Raw genomic sequence first — 13,141 nt, forward strand, 5'->3', positions numbered from 1 at the left:
AGCCTCAGAGGCTCAGCTGGGCCTCCTGGGGCTGAGGCCAAGGTGAGCTTCAAACCATTTACCCAGAAATTCCCAGCAAGTCCAATGTGGGCTGTGGAACCTGTGGGTCCCAAGCCTTCTCCTCAGAGTCAGCCCTGACCCATGGCTCCCCAAGGTGATCAGGGGACACCTGCCTTTTTCTGTATGCTACTTTTGAAAACAATTACTTTACAAATTGATATCGCACCTACCCACTATGGATCCCAGAGAGAGAGTGGGACATGCCCTTGGCCAGCAGGTGGGCACACCAGGCCTGGGACCCAGGGTTTGCTGCCCTCAGTACAAGTCCCTTTCTCTTAGTCCCAGTTGTCCCAGGTGTGCTGACTGGGGTGCAGGAAGACGGGCCCAGCCAGCACTCTACTCCCTTGCCGCATATTAGGACGGGGATAAACCCTAGCTTCCGGAACTGTGGAAAGTCCTGCTTTCTGGAAAGCACTCCCTCTAGGCCTGGTCCCAAGCCCTGGCTCTCCCCACGCTGCCCTGGGAACCACTGAGTTCAGCTGCAGGCCTCCCAGCTCCCCATGGTTCCCCAGCATCCAGCAAGTCAAGCCTGCCACGAGAATTCGGATGAAATGAACACTGTGCAGACACCACACACGGGGAGGAAGGGCCAGCAGGTGGGCACGTCTCCCCTCCCATGCTCCCTGGGTAGGGGGAGCCCAGACCCCCACAGCACTGCCCATATACCCCAGCTTCCCTCCATCCCAGGCTCCCCAGCTGTTGTGCAGACCCACTCCTTCTCTGCTTTAGTAATGAGTCTGGAAGCTCATCTAGAAATCCTTTATCTATGTTTTTCTCTTAGAAAAAAAAAATAAAGATCTGGTGTCCTCTTGAGTGTCCGGTTTCAGGGTCTTTTTGGAAAGGTGAGGGAAGGCGCAGGGCAGCCCCTCAAGGCCATTCCTAGTCCACGAGGGCTTCTGCTCACCTGGCGCTGGAGCGGGGCTTCCCTGAGATCAGTCCCAGGGCTCTGGGCCCCAGGGGCCATGCCAGGTCTGGGGAGGGTTGGCACAAGGGCAGGGGTGGAAGTGTTTGGACAGTGGCCATCAGGAGCTGGATTAGCCCCACAGGCAGAGGGGAGAGGACGTGGGCCAGAGACTTGGTCCCTGAGGGGAGGATGCTGGTGCCTTGGGCTCCAGGAAGGGGGGCCCAGCCAGGGGTCACCTGGGCCTCTCACATGGAGGGTGGGGACTATTGGCTGTGGTCTGTGAACCACGTTAACACCTTCTGCTTGTTTTCCTTCACCCACTTGATGTTGGCTTTGGTCTTCTCCAGGGCTTGCTCCAGAGCCCGCGTGGCTGAGCCGAAGCCCGTGTCCATGTTGCTGTTCTTGAACTGCTCCAGCTGCCAGGAAAAGGGAGATTCTCAGTCTCGGGCTGAGTCTTCCAGGCCCAGTGCGCGGTCCTCCCACTCCATGTTAATCACCCCCCACCCCAATGGGGACCACAGCCTGTTTTTCAGGACCGGAAGTGCCAGTCCGTCCCTCTCCCTGCAGCAAAATCCGTATCTAGGGCAGAGGTTTCAAAAGGACGGCCTGGGGTAGAATCTGGCTCCCACATGTATGTAGCCTCCATTGTGTGGTTCTTCCTAGAATTGACCCTCAGTTTTTAAATGAATTACAATCTCAATCCAATCAAAGGAGGGCAGAGGGACAAATTAAACAGACACTAAAAGGAAACCACCAGCCAAATTCAAAATGTGGCCATTTCCACACTACAAATGATCCAGTTGCTTCAACAAATAAGTGGTATTTTTTTAAAAACAGATGGTGCAGATTAAAAGATGTATTAGTACTAGAGGTTGTAGCTGGGCAATTAGATAAGAAAGGAAGAAGTAAAACTATCTCTACTTGTAAATGACATGATTTCTGTATAGGAAATCCTAAGAGATCTACAAAAATATTATTAAAACAAATGAGTTCAGCAAGGTTGCAGGATACAAGATCAATATATAAAAATCAATTGTTTTTCTACACACTAGCAATGAAGAATCTGCAAATGAAATGAAGAAAACAGTTTCATTTACCATAGCATCCAAAAGAATAAAATACTTAGAAAAAAATTTGACAAAAGAAGTATAAGACTGGTATGCTAAGAACTACAAAACATTGTTGAAGGAAATTAAGAAGACCTAAATAAAAGAAAAAAAATAAATTTGTTAGTGGATTGGAAGATTTAATATTATTAACATGGCAATACTCCCCCAAAATCTAGATTCAGTGCCATCCCTATCAAAGTTCCGGTGGCCCTTTTTTGCAGGAATTGGCAAGCTGATCCTAAAACTCATAAAGAAACGCAAGGGACACAGAGGAGCCAAATAATCATGAAAAAGAACAAAGTTGGAGGACTCAAATTCCTGATTTTAAAATTCACTACAAAGCTACAGTAATCAAGACAGAGTGGTACCGGCCTAAGGATAGACAACAGACAGACCAATGAAATAGAATTGAGACTCCAGAAATAAACCCTCACATTTACAGTCAGTTGATTTTCAACAAGGGTGCCAAGACCAATTAACAGGGGAAAGAATGGTCATCAACAAATGGTGCTCGGACAACTGAATAACCATATGCAAAGAATGGTTCCGGATCCCTGTTTTACATAGATGAAGTAAAAATTTATCAAAGTCCTAAATGTAAGAGCTAAAATGATAAGACTCTTGGTAAACAGCATAGGTGTGTAAATCTAAGTGACTTTGGATTACACAATTGTTTCTTAGCTACAACATGTAAAGCACAAGCAACAACAACACAAAAAAGAAAGTTGGATTTCATCAAAGTAAAAAACTTTTGTGTATCAAAAGACACTACCAAAGGAGTGAAAAGACAATCCACAGAATGGGAAAATATATTTGCAAATCATGTATCTAATAAGGGCGTAATATCCAGAATATATAAAGAAAGCTTACAACTCAACAATAAAATGATAAATATCCCAATTTAAAAATGGGTGACGGATTTGAATAGACATGGCTCCAAAGATGACATACAAAGGGCCAATAAGCCCATGTAAAGATGCCCAGCATCACCAGTCCTCAGGGAAATGCATATCAAAACCACAATGAGACACCACCTCGCACTCACTTAGGAGGGCTAGAATGAAGAAAAGGAAAGTAACGAATGTCCACAAAGACAGAAAGAAATTGCAACTCTACATTGCTGGTGAGGAGGTAAACTCTGTGCCTGTTGTTTTGGAAAACATTTTGGCAGTTTCTCAAGAAGTTAAACACAAAGTTGCCAAATGACTCAGTAATTCCACTCCTAGGTATATACCCAAGAGAAATGAAAACATATGTGCACTCCAAAATTTGTACATGAATGCTCACAGCCGTGTTATTCATAATAAAGGTGGAAACAACCAAATGTTTGTCAACTGATCTATGGATAAACAAAATGTGTTTTATCCATACAATGACATATGATCATGGATAAACCTTGAGAATATTATGCTAAGTGAAAGAAGCCAGACACAAAAGGCCACATGTATGAGTCCATTAAATGAAATATACAGAATAGGCAAATCCATAGAGGCAAAAAGCAGATTAGTGATCGTCTGGGGCTCGGGACACAGGAGTGGGGAGTGACTTAATACCGTGTGTCCCCAAAAATAAGACCTAGCCAGACCGTCAGCTCTAATGTGTCTTTTGGAGCAAAAATTAATATAATTTTGTTATATTATATTATATTATACTATACTATATTATACCCGGTGTTATATTAACATAAGACCAGGTCTTATATTAATTTTTGCTCCAAAAGATGCATTAGAGCTAATGGTCCGGATAGGTCTTTTTTTTGGGGAAACACGGTAGGTAAGGGGTTTTTTTTAGGGGTGATGAAAAAGTTCTAGAATTAGATGATGGTGATGGTTGTACAACCTTGTAAATATATTAAAATCCATTTAAAATGGTGAATTTTACGATACCTGAATTATATCTCAATGTAAAAAAAAAGACAAATCAACCTCATGCAGTGAGTTAACTTTGGCTTCTAACTCAAACATACATATCAATTACACAAAGAATTTTAAAAAGAACTTGGAGAATTGGAAAATGGCCTGGGTATAAGATGACTGTTGATTTTCTTGGGTTTGCTAATGACTGAGATTATATTTCAAAAATTCCTTTATTTTAGATATAACTAAAGTATTTAGAGGTGAAATTATATAATATCACTGATTTGCTTGAAAATCGTCCACCCCCAAAAAATGTCAGCAAAATGTTGGTAATTATTCAGTCTGGGTAATGGGTACACAGCAGTTCCTGACATTCTTCTTTTTTTGCCTGTACAGCAATTCCACGATGAACTTTTTGGATTGAACCGTCACCACTTAGAAAGTCTAGACACCCAGCTTGGCCCGTAACTGACGGAGGCCTGGCACCATGGAGCCCACTCTCCGTCATCAGACTCAGTGGCAGCTGAATGGCGGCCACCCCTGTAGACTGGGGATGGGCCCCAGGTTCTCGGCTTCTTACCTGTTCCAGCTCGTACTCAGTGGAGAATCGTCGGGTCACTGCCTGGATGAGGTTGGAGAAGGAGAAGGAGCCACCGCCGTAACTGCAGGGCGGAGAGAGGAACTGTGAGGGGAGGCGCTGATGATACTCAGTGCCTGACTCTATCCACACAGCTACCCTGGGACTGGCCCCATTCTGTCGCTGAGATGGCATGACATGCCTAAGGAGACACCACTAGGCACCTGAACACAGGTTTCACTGCAGTGTCCTCATTCCTATCACTCCAGAAATCACTCCCACCAGCCAGACTTCCTTTCGCCCAGTAGGAAAAGGGACGGCCCATGTCCTGCCTGATCTTTCAGTTCCTCCCCTGACCCGACCTCAAGCTGGGTTCATTTCTGACCACTATGCGGTGCCGAGCCCCCACTACCAGCCCTGTGGAATCCTGTGCACACAGATTAGCCCCAGGCCACCCTGACATGCTCTCAGCAGACTCACTCCTCAAAGAGCTTCTTCCAGTTGCTCTGGATAAAGTTCCAGGCCAGAGTTTGCCCGACAACGTTGTTGGAGATGGAGATGATGGTGGAGGTGGCATCCTGTTTTCGGATTAACTCAGGGTTCAGGGTGTATCTCAGGTACCTGTGAGGGCAGGGCGCGGCGTTAGTAACTACTTCCCAGGGCTGCAGTCAGATGGCTCGACAGAGAACCCAGGCTGGCAAAGGGCCCTGCGCCCCCCCACCTCTGCGTCCTTTCCACATCCCTTTGGCATGCTGGGGGCTGACGGCCCCTTGGTCTGGCCTCCCTCTTGTAGATGGGACACTGAGTCCCCTACGCAGGGTCACGGGCTATGCATGTCAAGGGTCATGCTGACACATCTGGTGCTTGGTAAATATGTCATGGGGGGAGGGAAGAAGGGAGGGGTACTAGAGCCCTGCCCCAGGTAGGGGGGCCACTCCTGTCTTTGACATTGAGAGTGGCCTTTTCAGGAGATGGCATATGATGCACCCAATGGGAGCCAGGAGCCCTTATCAAGGCTTGGGGGCCGCACAGCTGGACGTTCAGTAAGACCCAGGTCCAGCTACATCACAGCCCTTGAAGAGAAAGAAACTGAATCACTGACAAGGAAAGACTGAGAAGCTGCAGCAGTGAAGAGCACAGGACGTGGGCCTGGACCTGGGTTCGAATCTTGGCTCTATCACTTATTATAGCTTCGGACGTTGGACAAGTTGCTTTGATTCTCTGAGCCTCAGTGTCATCATCTGCAAAATGGGAACATCCTACCCCGCTGCACAGGTTTGAGGACCCCGTGAACAACAGTGTGGAGGCACCTGTGAGGCTGGTCTTTCTCCCTGACTTTGGGACCCTGGTCCCCGGTGGGGAGGAGAACTCATCCAGCTCGGCCAGCCAGTCCTACCTGTCCAGGATCCAGACGTGAGTGCTGCAAGCCAGGGCTGCTCGGAGCTTGTCGGCTTCGTTTACCAATGTGGCTTTCTGGTACTGCTCCCAGGCGAAGTCCCACTCTTTCTCGCCACCCTGGGCGATGGCGTTGCAGTAGATAGTGGACCGCAGGTTGGCATGGATCCTGGCATGGGTGGGGGTGTTAGGGGTGGAGCAGTAGCAGGGAGGGTGAAAGCAGGGTCTGGGGAGGACAGATGAAGACTGGGGAGGAGCGGGAGATGCACTCACGGGTTATTACTGGGGTTAGCCATCCACCGGCTGAAAAGCTCCGCGGCCAGCTGCTTGCACTCGGGAACCCCACTGGAGCACGCGGTGCTGATGGAGTTAATCTCGTTGTACCTGCCCCAGGTGACACTTGGTCAGCTGCCTGGCCCAGACTGTAGCAAAGACTCCCCAGCTGCAGGCAGGGAGGCTGGGCTGGAGCACTAAGGATGCAGCCTACCCTGCCCTCTGGGTCCCCCTCTTTGCTTTGTGCCTTTGGCAGCCTGGGGACCCAGAAGGGCCGGCCCAGGGTCCAGCCCCAGCTTCAACGCCTAGAATCTGAATGAACGGGTCGGTGAGGGGACCTCAGAGTTTCAGTTTGCTCCTTTGTGCAAAGAGGCCAGATGTGCCCACAGGCCACACAGAGCCTCCAGCAAGGCCTCCGGCTCCTTGGCGGGGGTCACTCCCCACCTGGTGGCCCTAGTCAGGCCAGGAGTTAGGAGATGCAGAAGGGGTCACGGCCAGGGCACCACAGAACCTCCAGACCCAGGAGAGGTCATACTCACTGGTCCGTTAGCTTTTCCGGACGTATAGTCCATTTGTTGGTGACGTTTTTGAAATGATTGAAGAGGGGCGTGACCTGTTTCTTCAGGTAGGCCTGGGGGAAAGAAAACATTAGTAGCTTCAAAGGGGAGATTCAAGCCTGACTTGCCTGGAGTCCCATGGTGCCTGGATGTGGGTAAGCAGGCGGAGCCAGGACTACCACCTACAGAGGCAAAGCGGGCAGAGGCTGGGGGCCTTGACCAAGCCTCGCAGGGCTCAGCGGGGCCAGCACTAGTCTGGGTTTCAGGTGACTGATCTGAAGTCCTTTCTCCTCAAGGCTTCATCAGTTCTAATGCTCTAAGTGTCACCCTTTCCTAATGTAGGGTTGGGTCCCACCAACCCCCGCCACCTGTTCCTAAGTATTCTGCATGTATTGTGGGGAATTTACAAAACACACAAAAAATACTCAGAAAATAATCACCATTCAGGAGCTTACCACAACTATGATTTCCAAGTTGACGCACTTCCCCCTTCTTTTTTCTTTTCTACCTTGCATAGCTACAATTCTGCATGCTGCACTTTTTACCTGGCATTGTAATGTCAGCCCCACCCATGTTATTAAAATCCTCTATAGACTCTGGTTCAACGCGGTAATCATCCGTCACGTGCGCCAACGGCAATCCGTATCCAAAGACAGAAAGAATAAACCCCCAAGAAAAAAGAAACAGGAAAGGAAAGAAGAGTGGGTAAGGGGTCCACACAGTTTAGGAGCTGGAAGGCAGACAGCGGCAGGTGGCAGAGGTTTCCGAGAGCGGGAGGAGGCAACAGGGGAGCTGCCTGCCAGGGGCGGTGGAGACAGAAGCAAGGACACTTGCTGTGGCAGGCTCAGCATTAGAGGCAGGGGCTGCACACAAGGCGAGGGAGTCCAAGTCTGCAGAGGGGATAATCAAACCCCCAGCCCTCACGTCCCTCCTTGCAGCTGGCCACAGCCCCCACCATGGGCGAGGCTGAATCAGAGGGGTTCAGAACTGCGGGTCACCAGACACAGTGGGAAGATGGCTGGACTGCAGAGAAGAGCACAGGTAAAAGTTTACGTGCTGAATAGAGGGGCCTCCAGCTGCCATCCCCACTCTGATTCCAGCGAGCATCACCAGACTCAATACATAAGACAGAGCATAACACTCTGAAAACTGAATGGTCTCAAGGGAGCACACTCACGGATATGATTTCTGAGGGGCCCCATGAAGAGTCACGTGGCCACCCAGTCACTCCACAACAAGACCCACAGGCAACACACCCCACCTCCCCACGGAGCTTCCAATCACTTTTTATTATCTCACTCTCAAATCCAAAGGGGCAGCTCAGCCTCCAACTTGAAAGAGGCGACCAAAACCAACAGATGGCACAGGGGAAACAAATCAATGGAGAAGAAAACTTCGGGAAAGCCTGTGACGAAAATCCTCTGAGAGTGCAGAGAAGTTACTGCACAGGATGCTAGAGCCAGGAACAACCCTTGGAAGTTTAAAAATACGACAGAAGAAATGAACACACTCTGTAGAGGAGAGCTGGTGTGTTACCCCGAGGGCATATCCCAGAGGGTCAAACAAAGTCAACACTCTGGGAAAGAGAAAAGAAAATGGGAGGACCAGTACGGGAGCAGTAAGTTGGATTAACAGGGGTCCCAGGAAAAGAGACCCTTAAAAATAAAAAAGAAACAAAAGAGAGGAAGAAAATTTAAAGGAGCAATGCAAAAAGGTCCAGAATGAAAGAGTAGAAGGATGAGAAAGGCCCACCAGGATTGACAAGAGCCCACAAGCTTCCAGAAGGGGAAACTAGCCATATTCCAAGGACTGGAAATGAGAAAGACTCTGGGCTTCTCAACAGCAACACAAGAGGCTTGACGTCAGTGGAGCAAGACCTGACATTTTCTGAGGAATAACTTCCAACCTAGAAACTTCTAAAGCCAGGTAAGTTCTCAATCCCACATGGGGGCGGAATAAAGACATTTCAGACCACTTACTTCAGAACACCACCTCTTATGAACTCCATCTCAGAAACTGGAAGGGTAAAGGGGGTCAAATGTATGGTGACAGAAGGAGAACTGACTCTGGGTGATGAGCACGCAATGTGATATATAGATGATGTCTTGTAGAATTGCACACTTGAAACCTATGTAATTTTACTAACTAGTGTCACCCAAAAAAATTTAATTAGGAAAAAAAATCTCCTAGAAGATGTACTCCCCTATGAGTGAAAAAAACTAAAGGAAGAACCCATGGGCTCAGGGAACAAGAGAGCCGCTCAACATGGGAGCTGAGTGGGGTTCTAGAAAAAAGCGGGGGGTTCCTTCAGGAAAAAGCAAATCGCAGTACTCTACATGGCTCAGCAGAGAATGTTAGTTAAATAATCACAACAAAATTAATGCTAAATACTGAGTTGACCCAATATTGTGATTGAACCCCCTTAGGAGGATGGGGTGAATCCAAGGTAGGAAGATTAATGAATTAAGAGTTAAACTCACTAATCATAATACCTCATTTACCATGATAGGAAGTTAATAATGTGAAAAATTTGTAATAAAAAAATGATCCCTTCAAGTATGACCTAAAGGCTACGTAGTATTCCATCAAATGGATATCCTACTTAACCAATCCCCAACTATTAGACGTTTAAGTGTTTGGGTATTTTTTTTCTTTTCCCAGGTCCTTTCCTTGTCCCGCCCAACCTGCTCACTCGTCCAGTCCTTGTTTCCTTCCCCCCCAATCCTCCTGCTCTCACCACGTTGGTCGGTCCTCACACCCTGCCAGCCATGCCCCTCTGTACCTGCATGGGGGCGTAGACCTCTGAGCGGTCGAACATGAGTTTGAAGTAGCTCAGGCTGCTCAGGGCGGCCTGCCAAGGCATGTACTCTGTCTCTCGGATCAGGAAGAGGGTGTTGTCCAGCGCCAGGGTGACAGGGACCTTTTGGGCACTGGAGGAGAAACAGAAGGGTTCAAGTCAGCACCCACATCCAGTCCAGCCCCCTCCTGGAGCCCGAGGTCCCAGAGCCCCAACTGAGCCAGTTCCAGTGTTCACCAGGGGTGGGGGCGTGGGTGCTGGGTGGTGGCCCAAGGCTAGCCCAGGCTCCGCCCCCACCCACTGCCCGTCACAATCCCTTGCTTATTATTCCCATTTTACATATGAGGAAACCGAGGTTCAGAGAGGCCAAGTTACTTGCCTAAGGCTACACAGCCCCTAAGAGACAGAGCTTAGATTCAAGGACAAAAAGCCTGCGCTCTTTACTCAGCCTATGTCCTCCGACTCGCTTGGCCCTCTGGGCGTTTCTCACGCCTCCTCATGCTGTCTGTGCACATCTGTCCATGTTTGTGGGTGGCATCACTTGTATCATAGAGCTCAGCACGACAGGTGCTCAATGTTTGTTTCTCCGTGCTGTTTTCCCAGATTTTTTAGCACCTAGCAGCACAGCAGCCTGGCACACAGCTAGCCCTCAGGAAAAGACTGGTGCCGTGGAATGCACTCCTTTTGGAGTTGGACAGGCCTGAGTCTGTCAGGCGCCACGTGCCTCAGACAGGTACACAAACTCTGAGTCTCAGATTCCTTATCTGGGAAATGGGCTGTAACACTGACGATCTCTAAGGGAGAGGTGCATAGAGTGCAGGGAGCCCGCTGCACTGTGCCTGGCACATGGTGAGGACAACTGGTTCTCACTATGGAAACGCACTTGCTGAAGTCACCAGGCCTTCCCCGGCAGTGCCAGTCTGGGCCTAAGGAGGAAGGGGACACTCACCTGGCTAGGTCAAAGGCGTCGTGGATGACCTGTGCCCGATTGATGACAGGGATGGCCTAGAAGGGGCAACGGAGTGTGTGACCTCGGGGTGACCTTGGGCTGAGCCTGGGGCAGGAGACGGGGTGGGGTGGCAGACACCCACCGACAGGTCTGTGTTTAGCTGATTCTGAATCTTCTTCCAGTTGCCTTCATCGTAGTTCACCTGGTAATAGCCTGTCACATTGAGGTTCAACAGGACCCAATCTTTGTCTGTGGTTTTGAACAGATCGCTCTGCTCTGTGGAGAGAGACCAGAGCTAGGGCGAGGCTGCCCAGAAGACCACAGGCTGACCCTTGGCCCTCCTTTCCAGGCTTCTGTGCAGCCTGGCACCAGCTGACCCACAAGCCTCTGGGGCGATGCCAAGGAAAGGGGAAGAGAAGGGGTGTAGGCCCAGGCTGCCAAGCCAAACTCTGCCTCCGTTTGGCTGGTGACCTCAGACAGACCACGGGCCATATCTGAACCTCAGTGCCCGCCCTGCCAAGCACAGGGTCCGTGTGGCCGGGCCAGTGGCAGCTGCTTGGACATCTCTAACCACAAACCTCCAGGCCACTCAGACTCTAGTCCTCTCCATCCTCCTCTCTCAGCTTGTAACAGTTCCATCACACCCATCACCTAGTAGGGAGCCACGGCTTCCCATCCAGTTGCTTCCTCAATGCTGCCTGAGTTCCATGGGGTTCAGCGCCCCTCCTTTCCTTCTCTCCCTTCCGTCCTTTCTCCCGGCAGCCAGAGGGGACCCTTCCATCCCTGCAGGTCAGACCCAGTCATGTGCCCACTTCCCACCTGTCCCAGCTCCTCCTGGCCCAAGGACACAGCCATTGTCTACTGCAGCCTGCAGGGACCTCTACTCCGTCCCCACATTCCCTCCTGCCTCTACGTCTTGCACTTGCTATGTCCTCTGCCTGGAATACTCTTCTCTGCCACCATTAGCCTAGTTAACAGCTACTTCTCCTCTAAGACTCGGCTCACCTCCTCCAGGAAGCCTTCCCTGACTTTTCCATGAAGTTGAATCTTCCTTATTGCCAGCTCCTGTGCTCCAGTAACCCAGAGACTATACCTGCCTCTGTTAAAGCCCTCAGCACAGCTCTGGAATGTTTGAACTGCTTGCCTTCCTTCCCTTCATCTGTAGCCTTGGCTTAGGTAGAGGATGGCTTCCCTTGACCTTGGTTTCCTCAGTGCCTGGCAGAGTAGGGCTGCTCATTCTATGTGCCAGGCACTGTTTGAAGCATATTGCGTGGATTCTCTCCTCTAATCCTCACACAACTCAATGGGGTTGTGTTCTTAGAACCATTTTATAGACGAGGAAATGGAGACCAGAGAGGGACGGTAACTTGCCCAGAATCACACAGCTGGGCAGCAGCACAGTAAAGATTAGAACCAAAGCAATTGGCTCCATTTGGTGAATGAAATGATGAAGGAAGCCCTCTCTGAGCCTGCCGTAATCCCCAGAACACAGGCCAGGAGCTGGGCGTGTTGGGTGGGGGCTACTATCCGCGAGGACAGGGCTGCATTACTTTGTGGGACGCCCTCCAGCCAATACTTTTCCTGTTGTACACCATTTCTGACAGATGAGATGGGAACAATCCACAGGTAGCTGCAACAAGAGAACCAAGGGGTGGGCGGTGAGAGACGTCAGTTCCTGGCCGCTGCCGGCAAACAGCAGTCCTGCCTAGGCTCCCACTTTCCGCTTGACTCTGACACCCAGGCCCGAGAGGGAGAGCCTGTCTACAGCCACTGGGGCTGGGACGACAGCAGACCAGACCCTGCTATGGTCTGGGGGTCCCAGAGCAACTGTCCCTCAGAACCCTCACGAAGACACCTGCCTCGGTGACCCTGTCTGCTCACCTGAAATTTGAGGGACGAGTGACTTCGGACGTGGGGTCAAGGAGGAAGTGCTGCTGGGAGATGGTCCCCGTCGTGGTGTTAACGGTGACGAGGGGGAAGCCCATCTGCAGGATCCAGCGGTCCATGATGTCACGCACGGAGAAGGGCAGCTTGATTTCTGTCTGACTGTTTACAGCCTTGGGCAGAGCCAGAGGGTGCAGCTGTTAGCTCACCGCCCCCCTTTCACCCCGCCCATCCAGGGCAGCCCAGCAGCTGCCGACTTCTCCCCGTGGTATCATTTCCCGGGGGAGGAGCACTGGGCTGGGGGCAGGAGTTGGGGCCCAGCCTGGCTGTCTCTCCTCGGTTGCCCAGTGCTGGGTGAGTGAGAACTTCCCGGTTTGTTCCATATTGATTAATCATATCTGTGTGGCCCCCCCATTCTGTGATCCAATCTGAGGTAGGTGGGTATGTGTTGGAGAGGGGGGCCCAGGATGACCATTGTTCAGCCGAACAACCCAAGGACAATGAGAAGGGAGAGGAGACAGAGGTGAGTGGAAACAGTGTCACAGTCAGGGCCAGGGAGAAGGCCATGGGCACCCAGATGGGGTCTGGGAACAGGCGTAGGGTGGTTGTTACTGCCTTTTTAGGTCTTTTTACATCTTTTTCCATGCTTGTGCATTGCTTTTGTGATAACAACAAAAGCCCAACAACATCTGTTAATAACTGAGAAAATAAAAACCTAAGAACAGGGCAAGAAAGCAGGCAGAAGAGCATGGCAGAGGGTACAGGCTGCGAGGAGAGGGG

At 50.3% G+C, this 13,141-nt stretch overlaps 1 protein-coding gene across 5 annotated transcripts in view; it reads right to left on the reverse strand.

The window, feature by feature from the left end:
- Nucleotides 1-805: 805 nt before the first annotated feature.
- Nucleotides 806-13,141, reverse strand: part of ANPEP (alanyl aminopeptidase, membrane) — a 28,566-nt gene continuing 16,230 nt past the window's right edge. For all 5 annotated transcript variants that reach the window (XM_019719245.3, XM_074317378.2, XM_074317379.2 and 2 more), the window contains 11 exons: nt 12,359-12,534; nt 12,028-12,107; nt 10,620-10,753; nt 10,478-10,533; nt 9,514-9,661; nt 6,714-6,805; nt 6,175-6,285; nt 5,903-6,070; nt 4,987-5,127; nt 4,510-4,591; nt 806-1,380 (listed from right to left, as the gene is read on the reverse strand). In XM_019719245.3, the coding sequence (XP_019574804.3) occupies nt 1,228-1,380; nt 4,510-4,591; nt 4,987-5,127; nt 5,903-6,070; nt 6,175-6,285; nt 6,714-6,805; nt 9,514-9,661; nt 10,478-10,533; nt 10,620-10,753; nt 12,028-12,107; nt 12,359-12,534 (1,341 nt within the window). In that variant the 3' untranslated portion in view covers nt 806-1,227. The remainder of the gene's footprint in view (nt 1,381-4,509; nt 4,592-4,986; nt 5,128-5,902; nt 6,071-6,174; nt 6,286-6,713; nt 6,806-9,513; nt 9,662-10,477; nt 10,534-10,619; nt 10,754-12,027; nt 12,108-12,358; nt 12,535-13,141) is intronic.

This window comes from Rhinolophus sinicus, chromosome 13, assembly GCF_057876585.1.
Source record: "Rhinolophus sinicus isolate RSI-liver-muscle chromosome 13, RSI-T2T, whole genome shotgun sequence".
Taxonomy (NCBI): Eukaryota; Metazoa; Chordata; class Mammalia; order Chiroptera; family Rhinolophidae; genus Rhinolophus; species Rhinolophus sinicus.